Source organism: Fonsecaea erecta (assembly GCF_001651985.1).
Source record: "Fonsecaea erecta strain CBS 125763 chromosome Unknown Scaff3, whole genome shotgun sequence".
NCBI classification, from domain to species: domain Eukaryota; kingdom Fungi; phylum Ascomycota; class Eurotiomycetes; order Chaetothyriales; family Herpotrichiellaceae; genus Fonsecaea; species Fonsecaea erecta.
The window spans coordinates 429,261-450,578 of record NW_017387246.1 but is presented as its reverse complement, the minus strand read 5'-3'; the positions used below and the strand labels follow the sequence as shown (position 1 = coordinate 450,578).

Genomic DNA, 21,318 nt, shown 5'->3' with positions numbered 1-21,318 from the left:
ATCAGGGCTCATCATCCTCATCATCCTCATCATCATCATCATCATCATCACCACCACCTGGGTGCCACCAATTCATTCTTCTCCTGATCGATGCTTCCACCCGCAGTCCATCCCGAGTCTACGACAGCCATCCGTGCGCCCTTGCCCCTTCTAGCATTTAGCCTTTGGCGCCGTCGCCCCTCGAAAAGATAAGCTCGCAAAGCTTATTTATTCGTCGGTTTTCTTATATGCAAAAATGATTCATAGGTAGTAGTGTGTCTCTCTGTCCTGTCAGTGCTTGTCCCATCAATCACAACAGTGGACTTGTAATAATAATAGATAAGTATCAGTGTCTCTCTTCCCTCCCTGTCATCCATGCCTCCTTTCTCTTTTTCTTCTTCTGCTTCTCCACGATAGCCCTACCGTCGACAAATAAACGCATTTTCTATTGCCATGGCTGCTACTCGCCGCCTGTCCTCCCTGGTCGGCAGCACCAAGCATGATGGACCGTTTCATTCGACCATTGCCAACGAAACCCAACTGGCACAGCTGGGCTATGAGCAAGGTATGGATTGTGATTCTCTCATGTCGCCCGACCTCGTGTTCTGATTCTTCCGCCAACCAGAACTCAAACGCTCATTCTCCCTCCTGGGCATGGTCGGATTCAGCTTCTCCATCGTCACTTGCTGGACCGCCCTCGGAGGCACACTGATCGTGGGCATCGTCGCGGGCGGCCCCCCGGTCATGGTCTGGTCCTGGTTGGGAATCTGTCTGCTCTCACTGACCGTGGCATACTCATTTGCCGAAATGTGTTCGGCCTATCCCACCGCCGGTGGTCAGTATAGCTGGGTCGCCATCCTCGCTCCGCCAAAGTACGCTCGTGGCGCCGCCTTCGTGACCGGGTGGTTCATGTGCACGGGCATTGTGGCCATGGGGGCTGTCAACAACTTCGTGAGTCTCATTTTCAATCTATGCAATGCCAAAAATCCCTCCCCGGGCTCACTGTCTGTTCCCACAGCTCGGCGCCAATTTCATCCTCGGCATGGCCAACCTGAACAATCCATCCTACACCATCGAGCGCTGGCACACAGTGCTGGTCACGTACCTGATAGCCATCCTCGCCGCCACGATGAACGTCTACCTCTCCCGCTGGCTCAATCAGATCTCCACGTTCGCCGTGGCCTGGAACATCCTCAGCTTCTTCGTCGTCATCATCACCATCCTGGCCGCCAACGACCATAAACAGTCGGCCAGCTTCGTGTTCTCCGACTTTCAGAACCAGACCGGCTTCTCGTCCGGCGGCATGGCTGTCATGATTGGTCTGTTACAGACCCTGTTTGGTACGTGACACAGACCCCCACAGACGGGTGTAGTGCATTTTCTGACCTTCCACTCAGGCATGTGCTGCTACGACGCTCCTAGGTAAGGACGATCCGCTGAGGACCCCATACGCTTTGAACACTCCAGACTAACCTATGTCCATCGCTCTCTCTCCCTCATCAACAGCCACATGACGGAAGAAATGCTCAACCCGGCCAAAGAGGCGCCCCAAGCCATCATCCTCTCGGTGTACCTGGGCGCGGTGACGGGGTTCGTGTTCCTGATCTCCGCCTTCTTCTGCATCGGCGACCTGGACGCCACGGCGACGACGCCCACGGGTGTGCCGCTGATCCAGATCTTCTTCGACAGCACGGGCAGCGTGAGCGGGGCCACCACCCTCGCCGCCATGATCACCGTCATCATGCTGATCTGCTCCAACTCACTGATGGCCGAGGGGTCGCGCGCCTTGTGGGCCTTTTCGCGCGACCACGGCCTGCCCTTCAGCAAGCTGTGGGCCCGCGTCGACAAGAAGTCCCAGGTGCCCGTGTACAGCGTGCTGCTGTGCGGCACGCTACAGGCCGGCCTGAACAGCATCTACTACGCCTCGTTCGAGGGCTTCTCGACCGTCATTTCCATCGCCACCTTCGGCTTCTACCTGTCGTACGCGGCCCCGCTGTTCGTGCGGCTGTGGTCGCTGGCCACGGGGACCAACCCGGCCGCCACCACCATCCGCGGCGGCGTCTATACTCTGGGCAAGTGGTCCCCGTACCTCAACCTGGCCGGCCTGCTGTTCCTGGTCTTCGCCGGCGTCGACTTCAACTTCCCGCAGGTCGGCCCCGTCACCGCGGGGAACATGAACTACTGCAGCGCCGCCTTCGGTGTCATCGGCGTCGTCAGCGTCATCACCTGGGTCTTTGACGGCCGCAAGAACTTCACGGGTCCTCAGACCCCGGGCGTCGTTAATGCCATCGAGGCCGGTGCTACTGCAGGTGGTGACAAGGGAGGCCTGACGCCCGAAGGGACGGTGATGGGTGAGTATGACGCCACGAGGGACGAGAAGAGGGGGACTGTCCCCGCTTCCTCCGAGGACAGCATCGATGACTCCAGCGACGAGAAGCCACCCGTCGAGGATGTCGCCCGAGTGGCGTGAGATATACATAAATATATATCTACAACACATACTGAAGTGCGCACACCACAAGCCGTGCTGTGCTGCGCTACGCTGCACTTATACTATACTGTACTACTTTGTACGCTTTCTAGCCAGATAGATGGATACCCGTGCAATCTTTTCGTCTACCGGACGGATATTTGTATTTAAAAAAGGGGGGTGGACCATGACATGGATACAGTTCGCATTCTCAATGATCAATGCCTATCGCTCTACTTGTTACCTTACACGTACTCACATGCTGTAAAGCTGGAGCTAACAAGACCAATGTCGCTGGGCGCTGGATAATCAGATATGATACTGAATTCACGCCCATGCTCCATTCATTACCCATTTTACTTTCTCTCTCAAGACCCGACCGATTAATCCTCTCTAAGGGCACGAAAAGTAACGACGAACGAACATCCCTCCCTTTTGATTCAACTACGCCGCTCTCGGTCGTCTATACCGGTGATAGTGTCCCCATTGCTCCCTCTTTCAGCGCGGAAGATAGAGCTTGGCCGCCACCGCCGGAGCTGCTGCGCCCGCTGCCTTCTTTGAGCGGTGGACGAGCGAAAGTCCCTGCAGATGAGAACCGGCGCCATCGGCGCGAATGCTATCACTCCCGTTTTCGTCGTTATCACTAGCAGGTAGGTCGAATAACGACCTCCGACCAGTCCCGACCCTCGGCTTGGCTCGATGCTCGTCGCTGTTGTTGTCTTCGGCCAGCTCGAAGATAGATTCGCGGCGAGGTCGCTTGTTCCTCGTGGCCTGAGAGGTGAACAGCGGCGTAGACACCCGTCGTTTGAGTCCGCCGCGCCCGTGAGGTGGTGTGGTGATATCGGAATTGATGTTTGGCTCATCCTCGCTTTCGACAGCAATGCTTGAGGTCCGACCGTGATACACAACGTCCCGAAGCATTTTTGGCGTGGTAGGAGACTCGGGCTGCATGCTCTTTGCGCTGGCCACGCTCAAATTAGCCGGTAGTGGGAAATGAGAGCTGGAGAGCTTGTCGCGGACTAAACCTTGGGGCGAACTCGATGTTGCGGAGAAGGAAAACCTCGAGCGTTCCCCCAGAAGGACTTCCCCATCCTTCAGTGTAGCGGCCCTTGCCGTCAATTCACCAATGTCAATGCGAGTTGTGGTGTCCTCCATGTGTTCCTTGAAGGCTGTCTTCTTCGCATTTCTCGTGTCCACATTAGCCGGTATTTGTGGTGCCTGAAACGGAAGCCTGTTTTGAGAAGGCTCTGAACCAGCTCTGGGGTTCTCGGTCGTTGCTGTATCGGTGGATTTTGACCTCGGGCCCCCGGCTCTCGAAGACGACCTTACCCATTGCTCGCTTATCAACTCGGCAGACCGTGGTGACCATTTCTCAATAGCAGATAATACCTCCGGAGATAGTCGTTTGTTTGGATTTCCTTTTGGCCATATCCGATAGTGCATATTTTTCGGGAAGGGCTTGTAAGGTGGCTCGACTGGCGAATATGATCTGGAGTGGCTGCGCCCGGTTGGGTCTCGGACACCTAGCGAGCACAGCAAGTTCTTCATGGACCCGCCGTCTTGGAACCAAACCACGCGGGACTTTAGAGTTCGCGGTTGCCAGTGCCTGATTGTTCGTTGATACAAGTCCTCGAAGTCGTTCTTGTATGCGCCGTTGGAGAACCAGGAGTGGGCGAGAGCTTCTTCTGCTGTCAATCGGGCATCCTCATCGAGCAGCAGGAGCTGTTCAACAAACTCCTTCGGCCGGGGTCTGACCGCCTGCCATTCCTTTGACTCGCGAAGAAATCGCAAGTTGCATTCTCGAGCCAGCCGCTCCGAATAAGTGTTTGTGACAGGATCGCAGAAAGCCAGGCCCCCTGTGAGCAACACGACTGATATACAACCCACTGCCCACATATCCACGGCTCGAGTATACCCCGGTGCCTCGCGCTCCAGATTGCTTCGTGCAAATCCCAATATCTCGCTAGACGCAGTCAGCAGATGCTTGTTACAGAATTGTATGTCAAGACGTACGGCGCTGCATATTCGCGGGTGCCTATGATGGACGACATCCGATGAAGCCTACCCTCGATTCTCCGGGCTGCTCCAAAATCTGTGAGCACGACTCGACACCCCGCTGCCAGACTCGTCATGAGAACGTTGTCGGGTTTGATATCTCGATGGACGATATTATTGGTGTGCAGAAAACGCACAGCCACCAGAACCTGTCGCACGATGACCGCCGCCTCGACTTCAAGTAGTTTCCCATTCTTCAGCTCAATGTAGGAAAATAAATCACCGCCGGTAATGAGATCTTGCATAATGTATCTGTGCTGTCAGTAAGAATATCGTACGTGGTTGACTCTCTCACATTGTATTGTCTGTGATGTACACCTTCTCGACGCCTACGATATTCGGCTGCAGAATCCCAAGTCAGTGGCTTCCAAGGTGTCTGGCACGAGACATTACATGGCTAATTGAAGAAAGAATTTCCACCTCACGATAATAGGCACATAGCTTCCGTTTCAAGGTGTTCTCTCTTTTCTGCTGTTTGGCCCACGCCTTGATCTTATGCTTCTGGGCTATGGTATCGACCTCGTCAGCTGGAGCGGGCTCCTCTCGCCGTCCGAAGTGCGATAGCGATCGCGGGCCGAGCTTTCGCAGGTCGACGACCTTGCACGCAACCTGACGTCGAGTCGTTTGTTCGACGGCCATGAACACTCGACCAAAGGTGCCCGCACCTAGCAGCCTGTCGGTAAGAACGTAGTCTTTGCGGAATTTCTGCCTCTGTCAGTACGTGCTTTGGTCGAGATATTTCTCACCGTACTCTCATTTCAGTCTCCTGCGTATGGTCAAAAATCCCCTTTGTTGCTCCACCAACAATGGCTGCGAAGGTGAGGTATGTCTGGCGGCTCAGCCGTAAAACATCACTGTCACTTAGAAGAAAACCCCCATTGCCCTTGCCCATGAGAGATCCGTTCCAGAAGGTGCCATTCTGGGACAGGTCTTCTGCGTAGACTAACGTGTCAATCTCGCACGACTCATCGTTTTCGTAAACCACGGTGTAGATTCTCAAATGCCGTTTCGAAACGTAGGGATCGTTGAGCACATATTCACTGTTGTGTGAGCGTTGGTTCGACACGTAGCTCTTGGTCCTTACCAGCGACCTGTATCACGACCAATCACGATCTCGTGGTTAGGATATATCTTCTTTCCTGCAAGGGGCTAGTATAACCACAGACGAAGCAATTATGACAACGATCTTGGACCTACGACCCAGGACTTTGCCTTTCTGGTCCTTGTGAATGAGGACTCCGGCAGGGGTCGGCCTGGATACACTACCCAGGGTGCTGCCGATACGGTGAACACCAGAAGACGGAAATGTGGACATTGCAAAAAGAAAGAAATGCAGCAAGGAGACACGCGGTATTGAACATGAATCAAACACTTTCAGCAGAGACAGAGAAAAAGAAAAAAGCTTTGAGACGTCGTATTGACAGGCTCAATCCAGGCTTACGACAGAGACGCGATTCAGCATTCAGTCCTGTGGCTGGCCGACACCAGCATGCACACCGAAAGACACCGAAAGCAAGGGAGCAGGAGTGAAGACACCATTATTCAAGAATGAAGGGGCAACGTGATCGATGACCGCATTGAGACTCTAGCGCAGGCCAAACCTGTCAAAGCCGCCAAGGAAATTATGACAGCTGCACACAACAAAATTCCCCGCACAGTTTGCTCTCTGTTGTTTCCCGCTCCTTCATCTCATCTAGCAACCTCATCGTCGAAACCAATCTGTACGTTGCTCCCCCAAGTTCGCCGAGCAGAACAAAGACATGAGGAGCACATACTGACAGTTCAGCAGTCTCAATTGAGCGAAGATGAGAGCCAAGTGGAGAAAGAAGCGTGTTCGTCGCCTTAAGCGTAAGAGGAGAAAGACCAGGGCCCGCAGGTATGTTTCTCAATGCTCAAGTCGCCCACACAGATGGTCATCTTCTAACGGTTGCCTACAGCAAGTAATCGCGTCAACTGCTCCATCGCGTCTCCTCTCTCGACCAATGTCAACGGATCTTCAACCAGTCGCTAGTTTTCTCTCGACGTCGCATTTCGGCACCAACTAGCCCCCTCGACCGCAGTCAATTACGAAGCGTTTCTGTCACCTGTGGTTTTCATGGAAGAATCGGCCTTGCAAACTGTCGGACTTTCACGTATGTGATGTTCACGTAAGAGGAGTAGGAGATGGTCAAATTTCAATGGAGCTTTATGGCGGGTTGCTTATGATGCCGGGAATACAGCAGAGAGGTGTTGGTACTCAGGACACCTCGGACAAAGCGCATGTGTCCTATGGCTCTACGTCTCCCACAAAGCAGAGCTTTTCACCTAACAAAAGGTCGTCCAGTGTCGTGACATGCAGTGGCACTCAAGTCAGGACTTAGATAGTCAATACGATCAATTGAGCTCTGAATGTGCATTTCTCTATACCCAGTGTCATTCGTTTTTGGGGCGCTTTCATGTAGTCTGTGCATAGGAGAATGGCCAGGACTGGTAAATTCAAAATCTGCATTCGATCATTGACGGTGAGGTAGGACTGATTTCGCCAGCAGGAAGCATACTGCTTGCGAAAATGGCTGCTTGTCCACCAACTCGAAAGCCCTGGTTAATTTGACTGGCTGCACCACGACAGCTTGCGTTTGTTTTAGCAAGCTCACCCTGGCACCCTTTAGGAGGTTGCAAAGCAGTCATTATACAACGTTCGATAGCTCGATCTGTGCGGAGTGACGAAATCCCAATCCCGTTGTGTGCAGAGCGTCCCCACATGAGGTCGGTAAGAATATTTGGCAATCCGGCTCATTAGCTGGTTCTCTACCGAGTAGTTCGAAGGCTTTCTCCTGACGCACCCCCTCGAGAAGTACACAGATTCAGGTGAGACGTCCCAGAGCTGCGATATCTTTTATTTCGCTGTCAATCGAGAATGCAAGGTTTCGAGCTATCGAGCTCCTGAAGTTACAACACAATGCTACCCAGCTACCAGACCAACGAACTCTTGCTCGACACGGCCATCCTGACCGTATGATGGGGACACTCTTCGCCAAAGAGCATTTGACAAATTGCCTTAACAACGGGATCGAGATACGTTTCCCTGGAAATGAAACCAGTGGATAGCAATGGCGACATGAAGCTATCCACTCCGGCGTGTTCCCCAGCGGAGCTATGTTAAAACCAGATGGGTTTCGAGCAACCTCTCCCGGATATCCCAGCAGTTCACAAATTATAGCAGAAATGCTAGTGCTGCTGCGGCATATGCCTCGATCCCAACCGACAACGTGGGTTGTATCACGGGCGCGAAGAAGGCACTGTGATTTCCTAGTGTTCACGTTAGAAACGTCCAAAGGGCCTGCACCAGGAGGATAAACTGAAGGTACCAGGAATGTCTTCCACCTTTCCGTCGCGCACTGCATCGTCCCACAGCCGGGCATCGATTCCGCCATAGTTCCAGAAGACGCTTGGGATTGACAGAGGGGATGTTAGGTTGGCGAAATCTTCGCTCCCGGTGGAGATTGTTGCGTCTGTGCCGAAATTGGCTCCAAAGTGGTCCGTCATCGCTCGCGAAACGATGTCAGTGGCGGCTTCATCGTTATAGAGCAGCGGAAATGATCCAATGTGCTTGATGAGCGGTGGCTTTGGGCTGCCAAAGGCTCTGCACTCGGCGTCGACAATGCGCTTGACCGCCTCTATCACTTTCTGCCTGGTTTCGGAGCTGAATGTTCGGATGTTGATTTGGAGTTCAGCCTCATCACTGATGACATTCGCCGCAGACCCTGCATGCAGCGACCCGACCGTGACCACGACAGTTTCTCGTGGGTCGGTCTGGCGGCTTACGATCGTCTGAAGCTTCATTACTGTGCTGCTCGCCATCACCACAGGGTCGACGGCGTGGTGTGGGCGACTCCCATGGCCACCACGGCCATAAAGAGTCACCAAAAAACTATCGGCGGCACTGCCCATCAATCCACTACGTGTCTTGATCGTTCCTGTTCTCATAGGCATCACATGGCCGCCCAAAGCCACGTCGGGTATCGGGATACAATGTCCGGTCTCTACAAACAGGCCATCATCGACCATAGCCTGCGCACCAGCACCTTGTTCTTCGTTGGGTTGAAACAAGGCGATGACAGTACCACTCCAAGCCTGGCGGCTCCTATGCAGAAATTCTGATGCGGCGAGTAGGGACGCCATGTGCAAGTCATGGCCACATGCATGCATAACATATGTGACGGAATCATTCTCATCCACGGCAGTTCGGGAACTCGCAAATTCCAGACCAGTGCGCTCTTGAACGGGCAGGGCGTCCAGCTCTGCCCGCAAAAGCACAGTCTTGCCTGGCCCGTTCCTGAGGACGCCGACCACTCCATACCCGCCGATGCCCGTGCGGACATCAAACCCTTCCAACTGTCTCAGGTGGGCTGCCACGACCTCTGCAGTATCCTTTTCGCGCAGTGAAAGCTCGGGGTTGGCATGAAGGAACTGGTACAAAGCTTGGTACTGGTCCAGGTTCGGAATATGCTGAGCGATGAGCGTCGACACTCTTGAGCGTGCCGGGTCGGTATGCTCTACCATGTTTGTTGTGCTCGAGACCAGCCCTAGTCGGGACTTGACAGGCTTTCGGTGGGTCCAGGAGGGGCTGTTTGAGGCAGGATTGTTGATTGAGTCGACGCACAGACTATACAACAAGGTTGTTGAGTTCTTGTTTCCCAGTGTCGTTGCTTTGCAACCCTCATGATCCCAGTCCCCGTTACCGCTAAGCCCGTTCAGGAAGAATGTCTTTTCACAACGTTACACAGACTTGCCAAGCCATGTGTCACCCATTCCTGCCCATTCCTGCCCAGGGCCTTAAATTTCGACCAAGCTGCGGCAGATCTCGCTCGTCCAGAATGAAATGAACTGAACACTGCCAACATCCTGCCGTGCCGGACTCATTCTGTATCTCTCTCTGCTCCCCAGTCGTGGCCCCCCCGAAGATGTCGGAACCACTCGCCTATCCCAAGACCAAGAGCACCACGGTCAATCGCTATAACGCCAGAGGTGAGCAAAAGCCATGTTGTCATGGCAGACTGTGCACTGACGGCCGGCTGATTCATTGTCGGCTACACAGCCACGTACGATGTCAAGGCTATTCACTCCATCGTCAACGAAAGCTCGGTGCTCCATGTCTCCTTTGCTCCTGACGCCGAGGATCCATTCCCGGCCGTGCTGCCCATGATCGGGACCATGGGTTCCTACGACTATCCGAGCGCTGGACTCGACGAGCCCCTGGATTGCTACCTGCACGGCTACGTCAGTTCCCGCGTCATGAGGCTGGCCACCTCTTCACCCCAGGGTTTGCCTGTCACCATCGCAGCTACCAAGGTCGACGGACTTGTTCTCGCCCTCACGCCCAACGCCCACAGCTACAACTATCGGAGTGCCATTCTGCACGGCTATGCCAGGATTGTGGAGACAACGGAAGAGAAACTGTGGGCCATGGAGCTGATCACGAACTCGGTCGTCCCCGACAGATGGAAGAATTCTCGCGTTCCACCGGACAGCGCAGAGATGCAGTCCACGAGAATCCTCAGAGTCAGAATCACCGCAGCCAGTGGCAAGTCGAGAGAGGGTGGGCCGCATGACGAGCCGAAGGACACTACACGGGAGGACGTGACAGGGAAGACCTGGGTGGGAGTCGTGCCCGTGGTGGAGAAGTTTTACGAACCGATTCCAGCCGCCGACAACAAGGTCGACGAACTGCCTAAGTACATCGCAGACTACGTTGCAGAGGCCAATGCGAGGGCCGAGGGGTACGCGTTGAATGCTGCTCGGCTGCCCTGAGAGTTGCAGGCCCTCTGAGGTAAAAGAATGGTGTTGCTGAGAACGACACCACCGTCGCCGGGCGTTGCAGCAGCGAGGCTAGCAATCATACTCATTCGGTAGTGAGAACCCCACAGAGAGCAAGAATATTACTGGTCTACTACACTTGTATCCAAGACAGCTCTGTCCCTTGCGTCAGTCAGTAGGAACGCATGCTACCGCTTTCTAGTACTGGAGCAGAGTAGAAGGTAGAGGGTTGGAACAGCATTTGTACGCTTCGGCCGTTTTCTGAGAGATCTGAGATTTCGATGTGGGTGCAATTCAAACTGCATGGAGCGCAACAGCGAGTATGCATTTCATTGACTTCAACAAATTCCTTGTTCGTCGGTTCTCCCGCATTGCATCGGGCAGAATGAAAGAGGGAGGGAAAAACTACTCGTGACACTACATAACTTCCTTCCTTTCTTCCTTCCTTCCTATCCCCAGCTCTCCTGGGCTGGGTCGAGTCGCTCACGCGTCGACCGGATACCCGTGTCGGTCTGCGGCCTGCCACGCCGGACTGGCGTGATACGCGGCGCGGACGGGGGCGAGGATCTGGTTGAGCGCGGCGCTCACGGCGACGATGATGTCGTCCTCGGACAGTGTCTGGTCGTGCAGGTCCGTCGCGATCTGCTCGAAGGAGCTGTAGTGGCGGTGCCCGTCACCCTTGTTGCCGGAGCTGAAGGTGAAGACGGTCCCCTCGGGGGCGGAGGGGGTCCAGAAGGGCTCAGACAGTTTTACACCGCCACTGCCATCACTCTTGCCAGTTGGGCCTTTGCCGTGCTCTGAAGAAAGAATAGCCTCCACCGCCGAGCGCTCCATCAGCAGCTGGCTGAAGGGGATCAGGACGTCTCTCAGGGTCGCCAGGACGCCGTTCTTGGATCTTTCCCTGCTCGAGAAGTACCCGGCCCGCACCTTTTGGTTGACGGTGTCGACGTCGTCGAGGAACATGATCTTGGTGTGGGGCGGATGCGAGGACGACATCTTGTCGCCGAACAGGTTCGGCAGCATGGGGTTCATGAGGTGTGTGCGGTTTCGGTATCCGAGCTGGGGCAGGAAGCGTTCGGCGAACTCGAAGATGCCGCGCTTGTTGTGAACAAATCAGCCGTTGGATTGATTCATCAGCGCTTCAAGAATTGTGGATATTTTCGAAGGAGGTGAAGAAGGGGGGAGGGGGAGGAATTGAATCATTTTCATGTACCTGGTCCGTTCCTCCGAACTGGAAATCAACGTCCAAGTGCTCCTCCGCCAGCGTCTGCAGGCCCGGGCAGAGCATCGGCGCCAGCATGTCCGGGTTGTAGCTGCGGTCCCAGGCGTCCTTGACCGCCTGCTGGGGCACCAGAGTGCACAGCCTGCACTGGTCGAAGAAGAAACGGGCGTTCGTCTGATACGAGGATTCGGTGACAAACTTGATGTTCGTGGACGGGATCCCCAGGGCTTCCAGCGCCGCCTCGACGGTGAATCGATAGTAGTGCATGCGTTGGATGACTTGTTCCATGGGGTACTTGACATTGTCAAGGAAAGAGTAGACGTCAAGGAGGACCACGATGATCTGGTGTTTCCGTCAGAGCCAGGCATCGGTCAAAAGGGGCCGCAAGAGAACTCTCACCTCAGCCCCAGCCGACAAGAAATCTGCGAATTTCAGAAGTGGAATGAGATATCCGATGTGTGCTTGAACATTCGTCTCAGCCACCCGCTCGTCGCGATTGATGTTGCTTCAACTCACGCTTCCCTGTCGGCGATGTGACTGTGATCCTCAATCAGAACCTCTATTAGGCTGAGTGAGCCCGACATACTGACCCCATAGCCCAACTGGCCTTTTACCCTCTCTTGCAAGAGCGGCATGGAGTAAATCAGCACCATAGATGTTCTCCTCGGGTATTCTTCTGGTGATCAATTGGAAGTTTTCATCGAGTTTACGGCGGCTTGCCATGTTCGGGGCTGTGGAAGGCAAGGCCGAGAGAGGCTGTTGAAAGGGAGTGAGTCAGTGAACCAGAGTCTGCCAGTTTTGCATGCAGAGTTGATGAGTTGTTTGTTTTGAAGAGGTTTTCTGCGTACACTTTTACCCGATATCTGCGTCGTCAGGAGCAGCCCTGGCTGGTCGCAACCCGTCTGCAAAGGGCGACCTAACAAAGTTGCTTACACCGCGGGCTCAAATGACAGGGGCCTGAAAAGTGTGTAACTCCTGCAGTTGATACACCATCTCCGTGGAGCAAAGAGGCGTAGAAGCTTTGTGGGTGGAATGCTGGTCAGTGTAATTCATAGTGATTTGGTGCCTTTCCGTAGGCAAGCATCTGCATCGCGTCCGAGCGCACATGTCGTGAAATGAATAACCATGTGACGTGGAGGCTGCTTCTCGGCCCAGATGGACCATGTGTAGTGTAACAGAATTGGAGACACCCCATAAATGCTAGAGAGAAGAAGTTACCCTGAAAGAACGAAGATTCGGCCTCTGTCCATCCGTGGACGGGTCCTATGGGTCTGCCAACCTCTGAGTTGTCGGCATCTCACCATCAACGTCCAGGGAGGTATTGCTGAAGTCCTCCATGATGGCTCGACAAAGCTTTCCATAGGGAACAAGATCCCACACGATGGATCCTCTTTCCTTCAATAGCCGCCGGTGCTGTGGAATAGCTTTGACATGTTTGATTCGACGCGGTGTCCATGTCTCCAGTTGCCGAGCATACTGTTCAGCCCATCTCTGAAGGAATGCACTGTTCCACCAGAGATCATTCAGGGGCCCGCCGACAATGACAATATTTGCTTTGGAAGCGACCGGCAACAGGTTGAATGGCTGCAGCAAGAGGACGCAGTTCAGTGGGCCTCTGTCAAGGTCATCTTCATTGACATGCAGAGGCGGCGTCATACGCGGCATGGTACCGTCGCAGCGTATGTTTACACAAGGTATGCGAGCTGCTCTGCCCAGAGACTTGCACAGCGAAACCAAGCCATCCCAGAGGTCGGCGATGGATTCAGGGTACTGGAAAGGATTGATGTCGAATCGGAGGGCGGTTTTGGCGAAGTCCACCCCGTGAAAGCACGATACATTGCACTCGAGGCGCCCCGTGTCATAGATGGCAGAAAAACAAAGTTCGCGGCTGCACAACATCTCTCGAACCTCGCGGTGCATTTGGTGGTTACACAGCATGACTCGCATTGGGCAGCAATGCTGACAGTCTCGAGGGGTAGCATAGACATCCACAGAGCCCCGGCTCCGAGAACAGAGTGCGTGAGAGTAGATCACGTTCCGTATCTCTCTCGGTAGTTGGAGGAAAAGCGAAATCCCAGGCTGAAGTGATGTGTCGTTGTTGTGTTGTGGCATGGTCGTGTCACGGTGCTTGAGCGTTGACAGCCGGTCATAAGCGCTGCTGATGCATTGTTGGTACTGGGAGCCCTTCAAATGGAGCTGGATGCATATGACATGTGCCCTAGGAGTGATTTCGTTGCACAGGGAGAAGAAGAGTCAAGACAGCCGGAGATGCATCTACGGTACTTATGAAGGTGTGGAGAGAAACAGCGGGGCAGTTGGGCGTACACGGCGACAGTCGATTGGTGCGGAGTGTGATAGCCAAGAACGCCAAGGGTTGTAATGACAGTGGTAACTCCCCGGCAAGAACTCTGTTACCATGTCGTGAGACGTCGCTTGGGACATATTCGCAGTCAAGCATGTGCTCTTCAGGTTTTAGAAAAGGGGTGCGGCTTGAGGCCATGCAGAAGGGAGAGTATGTGTTTGATTCGTCCATGAGAGAGACTCGCCGCGCCAGCAGGCCACGACAACCGTGGTTCGAACCTCACTATTTCCTCCACATATCACGCACGGCATGCTCGGGTCGGAGGAAATAGGAAATGTAATACCGCTCGCCTGCCCCATCTCCGGTCTGAGTCACACGATGCCTAGGCGAATGAAGCCGATTCTGTGACAATCGCTGCAACGAGTCTGCGACATTGAAGAGGGCGTGCCTCGGCATAGGCGGTGGGAATGTCCAGTCACCACCACCAGGCTGCTCCGCTTCGAGGCCCCATCGTTCATAAAACAACATTGTCAGCGTGCCACTGTCGGTGTGCACGTTATCTCCAACCTGGCTTAATTTGTCCAGTGTAGGCTCTGATATGAGCTTTAAACCCGAGTCGCTGGCTTCTCCTTCGACATGTTTTGATTCCAGTGTTTGGCCGTCGTGCAGTCCAAGACCGTCAGAGAGGCATGACAATACCGTAAGGCACGTGGAGTGACAGAGCCTCGAAAACAACTCCACAAGTTCAACGTTCTCCTCCATCACTTTAGGGAGCGGACAAGTGTTTTGGAGAAGTTCGTCGTACGCCATCTGGAAAGTTGATCATCAGCAAAATTCTGAGAAGAGGGTGGGAGGTGTCGGCTCAGCTACCTCAAAGGTTTCATCGCAGCTGCTTTGTTTATAGCTAAATAGGTCAGTTAGCCCTTGCTACGATAAAAGCCACTATTTGGGACTTACCCGCGATCTTGCGATGGATTCTGCCCAGCTCTGTAGAATTTCATTTTCTCCTCGCTTGACTGGTGAAAGAACTGGTCTGAGATGCGGTAGATGTCTGGCAACATGGAAACAATTTGGCTCCCAGCGGCATCATTCTGAAGGTCCAGGTAGAAGAAACCAGACAAACGAGCAGCCTTGAGCAATTTCTCCACCTCAGTCGACTCGTGTAGACGCAAGCCGACCAGGTCAATGACCTCAAATTTGGAAATCCTGGCCGGTTCCTCACTCATTCTGAAACCTGAGATGGGAGACTTTTCTCGGCGGCAATGCCAAAAGATGGGTCACTCAATATAGAATGGTTTTGAAAACTGAAAGGAACGTAAGAAATTTGAGAAATCGCCCGACTTTTCTGGATGACTTCGTACTGGTTGTCACTAAACAGATGGTTGTTCGAGGAGCCAACAAAGATTGTTTTGAGGCATCCAATAGATTCCTGTCACTTCACTTTTGACTAGATCCTGCAGATTACTCTGTCCTGGAGAGCCGGGTGTTCCATACATGACACATTGCAATCATGCCTAGATGGGCCGGAGGCAGATGCATGGAAGAACAGCCCAATTGAAGACGTCAACTAAAGGGATGTCGTGTCTCTCTGGTATGTAAAAATGGTGGCATGCCGTGTAGCGATGATATCGTCCTCGACTCCTGGCTTGAGCGGCCCTGAGGTCTATTAGCGCTTTAGAGCTGCAGTATATCGATGCGAATTTCTTTTTCGCTCGTTCCAGGCCCAGCTGGAAGGGCATGTGAAAATCAGAACACGAGGCCACCTCTCACTCGAGGAGCACGCGTACAGCATTAGTGAGGCGGTAGAGACGTTGCACAGAGATATCCCTGTCGGCATGCTCTGTGTTCAGGTTGCTCGTAGCCTCAGCATCTGCTGTCGATTGCTGCCCAAGGCTTATCAGTTCTGAGTGGGAGTCTCTAGCCCTTGTTGAGATCTGCAGAAGAGGCATGATATTCTCGGACGAAGGGACTGCATCAGATGCAGTCAAGGTTAGAATTTGTGTGAAAGGCCAATCATCCCATACCAGAGATTCTGGGGTAGTTGGTGCGAACAGTAATGGGGAGGATCCACCGATCAATGTGATCTATTCCCAGGATAGATGTTGCAAAGGTGAATCTAACCGATGTGGGCAAGTCAATGAAGTATATTATATCCGTGACGGTTTCTCTCCGCGCATGGCTACACAACACGCCTCTGTCCTGCGAACCTTTCTTCACTTTGCACCAACGCCTTGTTACACGAACATGGCCCCTCCGTTACACTTGATGGGGCCAATTAAACTGACGTGGTACCCGTGGATAGCCATGGTCGACTCGGTAAAAAACTTCAAGGACAGGGGTGACGCACAGCCTCATGCAGCGACTTGCAGGTGTGATGGATTTCGAAATGCGAGGACCGGGAGGCGGCTTGAGATGGGGAACGCAACGAAATTGAGGCTCAACCTCGGATCTGGCGAAGGTGAGTCGAATCTAGAAAGACCTTTACAGAGCATGGTTGGCTATCCATCGTCTTCAGCAAACCTTAGACCTCCTCTTTGTCTCAGGAACGTCTATATGGTATAATCTGCTCGTCAGGTAGCAGATGGAACCGTCCACACATCTGTGGAAGCTGGGAATTGGTATCGTATTGACACTGTTCGGTTTCCTCTATTACCTTGCACAAAATCCAGTCCACCATGTCAAACAATACCCGAAACCGTCGAAAGACTTCGCGGTATCGCACGCCCTAGCCTTACGAGCTACGAAGCGACTGTATCATCAATTACAAAATCTCGAAGAGCTTCCCGGTGCCCGAGACTTAGCACGTCAGTGCTTGGATTCGCTTCTCGCCCACACGAGCATTTTGGCTCTCCAGCTCTGGAGACAAAACAGAACCGGAAAGGCGAACGGCAGCATTCTTTGCCTACAGAACTTCTCGAATGAAGGATTACGGAGCTTTTTGGAGGTGACAAATACCGAGATCCAGGATGAGTGGGAGAGTTATATCCTCGCGAGGAAAGCTGGACGCCCGCGAGAGTTATTCCAAACCGCGGACGAAGCTGCCCAGTGGATCAAAAAGATAAGCCCAGTGAAGCTCATCGACGGGGCGTGGCTGGGACATCTACGTCTTAGCCTGATGCCCTTCACACTTCACCCTGTTCTCAAGGACCTCTGGCAAATCCTCTCAGAAGAGCTGGGTGATGGTGATTTGGCCAAGAACCATGTTCACGTCTTCAAAGAGTTGCTTCGGAGCGTCGACTCCAAGTTTCCCGACGCCGACCATGAAGACTTCATCCATTCCAAAATCTTGACCGACGACATGTCCATCTGGAACTCTGCGCTCGCACAGTTGACCATCTCCCTCTTCCCCGAAGATTACATTCCCGAGATTCTGGGATTTAATCTGCATTTTGAGCTTGTAACGTTGGAGACGCTGAAAGCTACCAAGGAGTTGAAGGAAGTTGGCCTCGATCCAACCTACTTCTTCCTGCATGTCTGCATTGACAACACGGACTCTGGACATTCGGCTATTGCATTCCGCGCAGTGTGCAAGTTTATGGATCATATTCGTGAAGTCGAAGGAGAGGCAGCGGCTGGACGCTGTTGGAAGCGTATACAAAGCGGATTTTGCTTGTCGCAGTTCTCCACCAAACTGGACGTTCCCACAGACACTTTCCTCCCAAGGGAGCAGGAATTAAAGATAATCGATCTGTTGACCAGCAAAGTCCGAGCTTCCAGGAAGGTCCATTGCAACAGCCCTGCACGTGTCAAAGGCCGCCTGATCGGGGAATGGTTGGAACCTGAAAGGTGGGACTCTCCTAGTTGGCGGGTTGATTTCTTGGAGGCTTTCACTCGCACAGAGCAGTGGATATATCCAGGTGACAGTCATCGGAGCGGATTCATCCAGGTCATTTCTCTGGGAGGCAAGATGTTCGGTTCATTCACAGTGAACGAATGTCGGGTTTTGAGAGAGTGGATTGACAACCTGTCACCGAAGCATGATGTGAAAAGAGCAACTCTTCGGGATGAGGCACAATGGCTTTTGTCCGGGCAAGCTTACCTTGAACCAGATGTGATATTGTCGGCCGAAATATTTTCTAATGATTGCCTTGTCTATGAGAGGATCTTGCCCCTTTGGTTTGCAGCTTGCAGCTTGCTGGAGGGTTTCATATCGATCCCAACGAAAACCACCACGGCACTGGCATTGAGCGTGCTTAAAGTACTGCGAGTACAGAACGGGTTCCGTGACGACCTCGAACATGGTATCTCCTCAACAAATGCAGCGGCTGAGAGAGACACAACCTATAGCTTGGCCAGCATAGGACTAGCCATGATGCAATCTGCAGGGCTTTCGCCCATGTCTTCTCTCGCTCAAGTTCTTGAGACGTGGCCGTTACGTTTCTCATCAATGATGCTTGAGCTGTCCAGAAGACCTGAAGACAACAAAGCTATTCTCGTGGGTATGGCCCTGGCATTTGCCGAGTTTCATGCTCAGGTGAGCTCTTCTGACGTCCTGGGCCGGACCTGTAGCGATGCACTTCGGATCATTGCTGAGGGTGAGATCCAACACTTGAGCTTTTGTCGGCGACTTCTGGCAGAAGAGGAAGGATATCGATATCAGTTCGAGGCGGGATATAATGCTGCGCATACAGAGATTCGCAAGAGCATCAGGCACGGGCACAACGCTAGCCAGCGTGGATTAGTTCAATAGTGGTAGGGACAGCAGACGGCAATACATATGACCACCCTCATATCTACCTGACCCTTCGAACGACCCCGTCGTTAATTGGGACTGAGTTGCTGTCTTCCTGGAGTGCCGAAACGAAAGACGGAAAGCTTGAATGAGGAGCAGAGCCTCCTGAGGCTTGTGAGAGTGCGTTTCTCCAGGATCCTCTAGTAGTGTTCTGCCTTATAACGTCTGCTGTGGGATGCCTCTGTACATACTGTGCCTCTCAAAGGGTCCTTTCTCTCCCGGTTGTGCATCGCTACCATGGTGGTGCACTTATTGAAGTGGGATACCCAAGTTTGATGGAGGGCAGGACTGAGTGTCAATCTTCCGTCTAGTTGAAGGAGCCCCCTGCCCTTGCAGGCTCGAGGTGACTAGGACAGTGTCCTCGGCGCAATGGCGATAGATATTAATATCTGACCTTTCCTGTTCCGGTACTCGGCACTTTCTGTTCTCGGGTAAATATGGGCGCTTTGCTGAGTCAATGATAACTAAGCCGCACCGGTGGCTGCGGTGGCTGCAGTGGCTTGTCACGTGCTTGTCACGTACGCACTCTCATTAGTCCCGTGTGTCAAGTCCGACCAACGCTTACTCCGGTTCTGCTTACTGGCAGTCTTTTCGTGCTGTTTCCCGCTCTAAGGAAAACACGAGGAGGCGTTCTATCCTCTATCCTGCATCGCTGATTCACTTGGGAGGATTCGAGTCTCAAATAATGGCTTGCTCCGTGGATAGCCTGAAACCCAAGCGACGGCCGAAATCGCCGCTTGTCTTCCGGAAGCATATTAAGATCTGGCGTGCAACGGCTGCACCCTCGCGGACTGTGCAGGTGAGGGCGGCAATTCCCTTGTTTTACGAGAGGTGTGTCTGACCACGCCACCCAACGTTTGTAGAAATCACGCCCTCAAGCCGAGAAAGGGAGCCCCAAAATGGCAGGATCGAATCCCCACGACAAGCCGCCTGGGTCGGTGCAGGCCAGATGGCGGTCTCCGCCAATCCGGGAGATCGATGCGGTTCTGGACCCCTTCTGCAGGTTCGCGGCCGACGTGCCCGCAGAGAGTCGTCGACTCCTTCATTTCTGTCTGTTGATTCGGCCGCTGCCATTTCCCTGAAGAGAAGGGCAGAAAGCTAACAGGACAGATAGACCTTACCACGATTTCTGGCGCCATCTATGGGACCAATCGCAATCCAGCCTTCAGTCCTGTCCGAGATGTCAGTTTTGTGGCGGCGTTGACGTCCTCGTACACGTTGGAATGGATGGTCATTTCGGCAGAGGCGTTGCTTACCCGCTACAGGGGCGCCCCGGAACCGCCGTCATTGTTTCGGCGGAAGGCTGCTGCGTACGTCTCGCTCCAGAAATATCTCGACAACTTCTCGAAAGAAAAGGTCACGGATGACTTCGTCAACGGCCTCATCATGGCCATCATTGTCGAGTCGCGTATTGCAGGCCCGCAAGCCTCGAATGTACATCTGAAAGCCTACGAAGCAGTCCTGAGGGCCGGGGGAGGCCTCAGGCGGCAGGTTGCGGCTTCGCCACGCCCATTTCACCAGATGAGCAACTTGATGCCATACCTGATCTGTGAGCCTTTGCCGGATGCCTTGGTCTTCTCCGAGGAGTTCGAAGACCAAGCGATGGATCTCCTCCTGACCATTGTGAAAGGCGAGAATACGGTTGATCCGATGGAGCTGATTTTCACGGCGTCTCATCATTTCGCACGACCTCAAGTATTGTTCCTGTCCCTGCGAGGATCCCTACCCGAGCAAACCCGACGCTTGCTCGTTTTCAGCGTCATCGCGCCGTACCTGCGCGTTGACGCATGGGAACAACGACTTTATTCCCAGAAGTCATCGCACTTCATTTCGCTCTTTCTCCTGGTGTCAGCCTTCTGGAAGCTGCGGCATGATCAAAAGTCCCAGACCACACTCTTCAACAACTTGTACCGCTTGTTCATGAATAGTGCCACCAAAGACAAGGCGGGCACCTGGATGCTGACCGGCGAAGGATTCTTTTGGGTCGTCGTCAAGGCGTGCTTTGACGTGTACACCAGTATGAGTGACAGGCAGGTGATGCTGAAGAACTACATCGATTTTCTGGCTGATGCTGTCTCTGCGCTAAAGCTTTTCAGGGTCACTGATGACAACCTCAGATTAAAAATGACCGTTTACCTCTACCAATGCCTCACAGGAACAGATGAAGAGCTGGGTTGAAGGTCGTCTAACCTCCATGCCACTCAGACGATGTTTGTCAGCATTAGGCCCGTTGAGTAATCTCGGGTCGCTTGCCGGCGTGAACCATCGCGACAATGAGTCTTCAGGCTCCGGTTCGATTAGTCAAAAGAAGGCTCCATCCATCAAACTCAACACGCAACCTGGAAGATTCCGAAGCTGCACACAGCGAAAAGACGTCCTCTCTTAGCAGCCCCAGCTCGGCTTGTTCGTCTTCACTTGGAAACGGGAAGAGAGATGGCCGAGATCGGTGCATCAAGTATCTGCATGGGGCTAACAATTGCGAGCTTCACCTTCGTGTGAACGGCCGCCTCGCCTGCAGAGAGGGGACGGTGTGATACCTCTCCTGGACTGGAAGGCACACGATATAGGCGTGTTATACGTGTTCCGATACCACCAGCAACCTGAAAGAGCGCACCACGCACCCACCCAGTTCATGTTAATATCAAATTCCTGCTTGTGATGACTGCGGAAGTCTTGCTTCCGGCAGGTCGTGGTCACGTCTCGATCAGAGCTGAAGGCTGCTTGTCAAGCACAGGGCCAAAACGGGTATACGGACTTTGTTA

General features: G+C 53.4%; 9 protein-coding genes across 9 annotated transcripts; 4 read left to right on the top strand and 5 right to left on the bottom strand.

The window, feature by feature from the left end:
- Positions 1-432: 432 nt before the first annotated feature.
- AYL99_03419 (hypothetical protein) lies at positions 433-2,449 on the top strand (the record flags this gene model as incomplete). The annotated part of the gene is made up of 5 exons (XM_018834935.1): positions 433-544; positions 605-930; positions 998-1,319; positions 1,377-1,401; positions 1,486-2,449. 5 exons carry the CDS (start codon positions 433-435, stop codon positions 2,447-2,449), a joined length of 1,749 nt encoding a protein of 582 aa, XP_018694585.1.
- Positions 2,450-2,947: 498 nt separating this feature from the next.
- AYL99_03418 (hypothetical protein) lies at positions 2,948-5,819 on the bottom strand (the record flags this gene model as incomplete). The annotated part of the gene is made up of 7 exons (XM_018834934.1): positions 2,948-4,412; positions 4,463-4,756; positions 4,800-4,846; positions 4,898-5,209; positions 5,256-5,544; positions 5,589-5,643; positions 5,702-5,819. 7 exons carry the CDS (start codon positions 5,817-5,819, stop codon positions 2,948-2,950), a joined length of 2,580 nt encoding a protein of 859 aa, XP_018694584.1.
- Positions 5,820-7,697: 1,878 nt separating this feature from the next.
- AYL99_03417 (hypothetical protein) lies at positions 7,698-9,046 on the bottom strand (the record flags this gene model as incomplete). Its single annotated transcript, XM_018834933.1, has 2 exons — positions 7,698-7,792; positions 7,852-9,046. The coding sequence occupies 2 exons, from the start codon at positions 9,044-9,046 to the stop codon at positions 7,698-7,700; spliced, it is 1,290 nt and encodes a 429-aa protein (XP_018694583.1).
- A 401-nt stretch (positions 9,047-9,447) lies between these two features.
- On the top strand, positions 9,448-10,294 carry AYL99_03416 (hypothetical protein; the record flags this gene model as incomplete). The annotated part of the gene is made up of 2 exons (XM_018834932.1): positions 9,448-9,511; positions 9,582-10,294. The coding sequence occupies 2 exons, from the start codon at positions 9,448-9,450 to the stop codon at positions 10,292-10,294; spliced, it is 777 nt and encodes a 258-aa protein (XP_018694582.1).
- Positions 10,295-10,783: 489 nt separating this feature from the next.
- On the bottom strand, positions 10,784-12,245 carry AYL99_03415 (hypothetical protein; the record flags this gene model as incomplete). Its single annotated transcript, XM_018834931.1, has 5 exons — positions 10,784-11,398; positions 11,514-11,864; positions 11,922-11,983; positions 12,039-12,059; positions 12,113-12,245. The coding sequence occupies 5 exons, from the start codon at positions 12,243-12,245 to the stop codon at positions 10,784-10,786; spliced, it is 1,182 nt and encodes a 393-aa protein (XP_018694581.1).
- Positions 12,246-12,785: 540 nt separating this feature from the next.
- Positions 12,786-13,187, bottom strand: AYL99_03414 (hypothetical protein; the record flags this gene model as incomplete). The annotated part of the gene is made up of 1 exon (XM_018834930.1): positions 12,786-13,187. The coding sequence occupies one exon, from the start codon at positions 13,185-13,187 to the stop codon at positions 12,786-12,788; it is 402 nt and encodes a 133-aa protein (XP_018694580.1).
- Positions 13,188-14,106: 919 nt separating this feature from the next.
- On the bottom strand, positions 14,107-15,050 carry AYL99_03413 (hypothetical protein; the record flags this gene model as incomplete). The annotated part of the gene is made up of 3 exons (XM_018834929.1): positions 14,107-14,634; positions 14,695-14,728; positions 14,782-15,050. The coding sequence occupies 3 exons, from the start codon at positions 15,048-15,050 to the stop codon at positions 14,107-14,109; spliced, it is 831 nt and encodes a 276-aa protein (XP_018694579.1).
- A 1,355-nt stretch (positions 15,051-16,405) lies between these two features.
- Positions 16,406-18,514, top strand: AYL99_03412 (hypothetical protein; the record flags this gene model as incomplete). Its single annotated transcript, XM_018834928.1, has 1 exon — positions 16,406-18,514. One exon carries the CDS (start codon positions 16,406-16,408, stop codon positions 18,512-18,514), a length of 2,109 nt encoding a protein of 702 aa, XP_018694578.1.
- Positions 18,515-19,241: 727 nt separating this feature from the next.
- On the top strand, positions 19,242-20,734 carry AYL99_03411 (hypothetical protein; the record flags this gene model as incomplete). Its single annotated transcript, XM_018834927.1, has 3 exons — positions 19,242-19,355; positions 19,420-19,606; positions 19,671-20,734. 3 exons carry the CDS (start codon positions 19,242-19,244, stop codon positions 20,732-20,734), a joined length of 1,365 nt encoding a protein of 454 aa, XP_018694577.1.
- Positions 20,735-21,318: the final 584 nt, after the last annotated feature.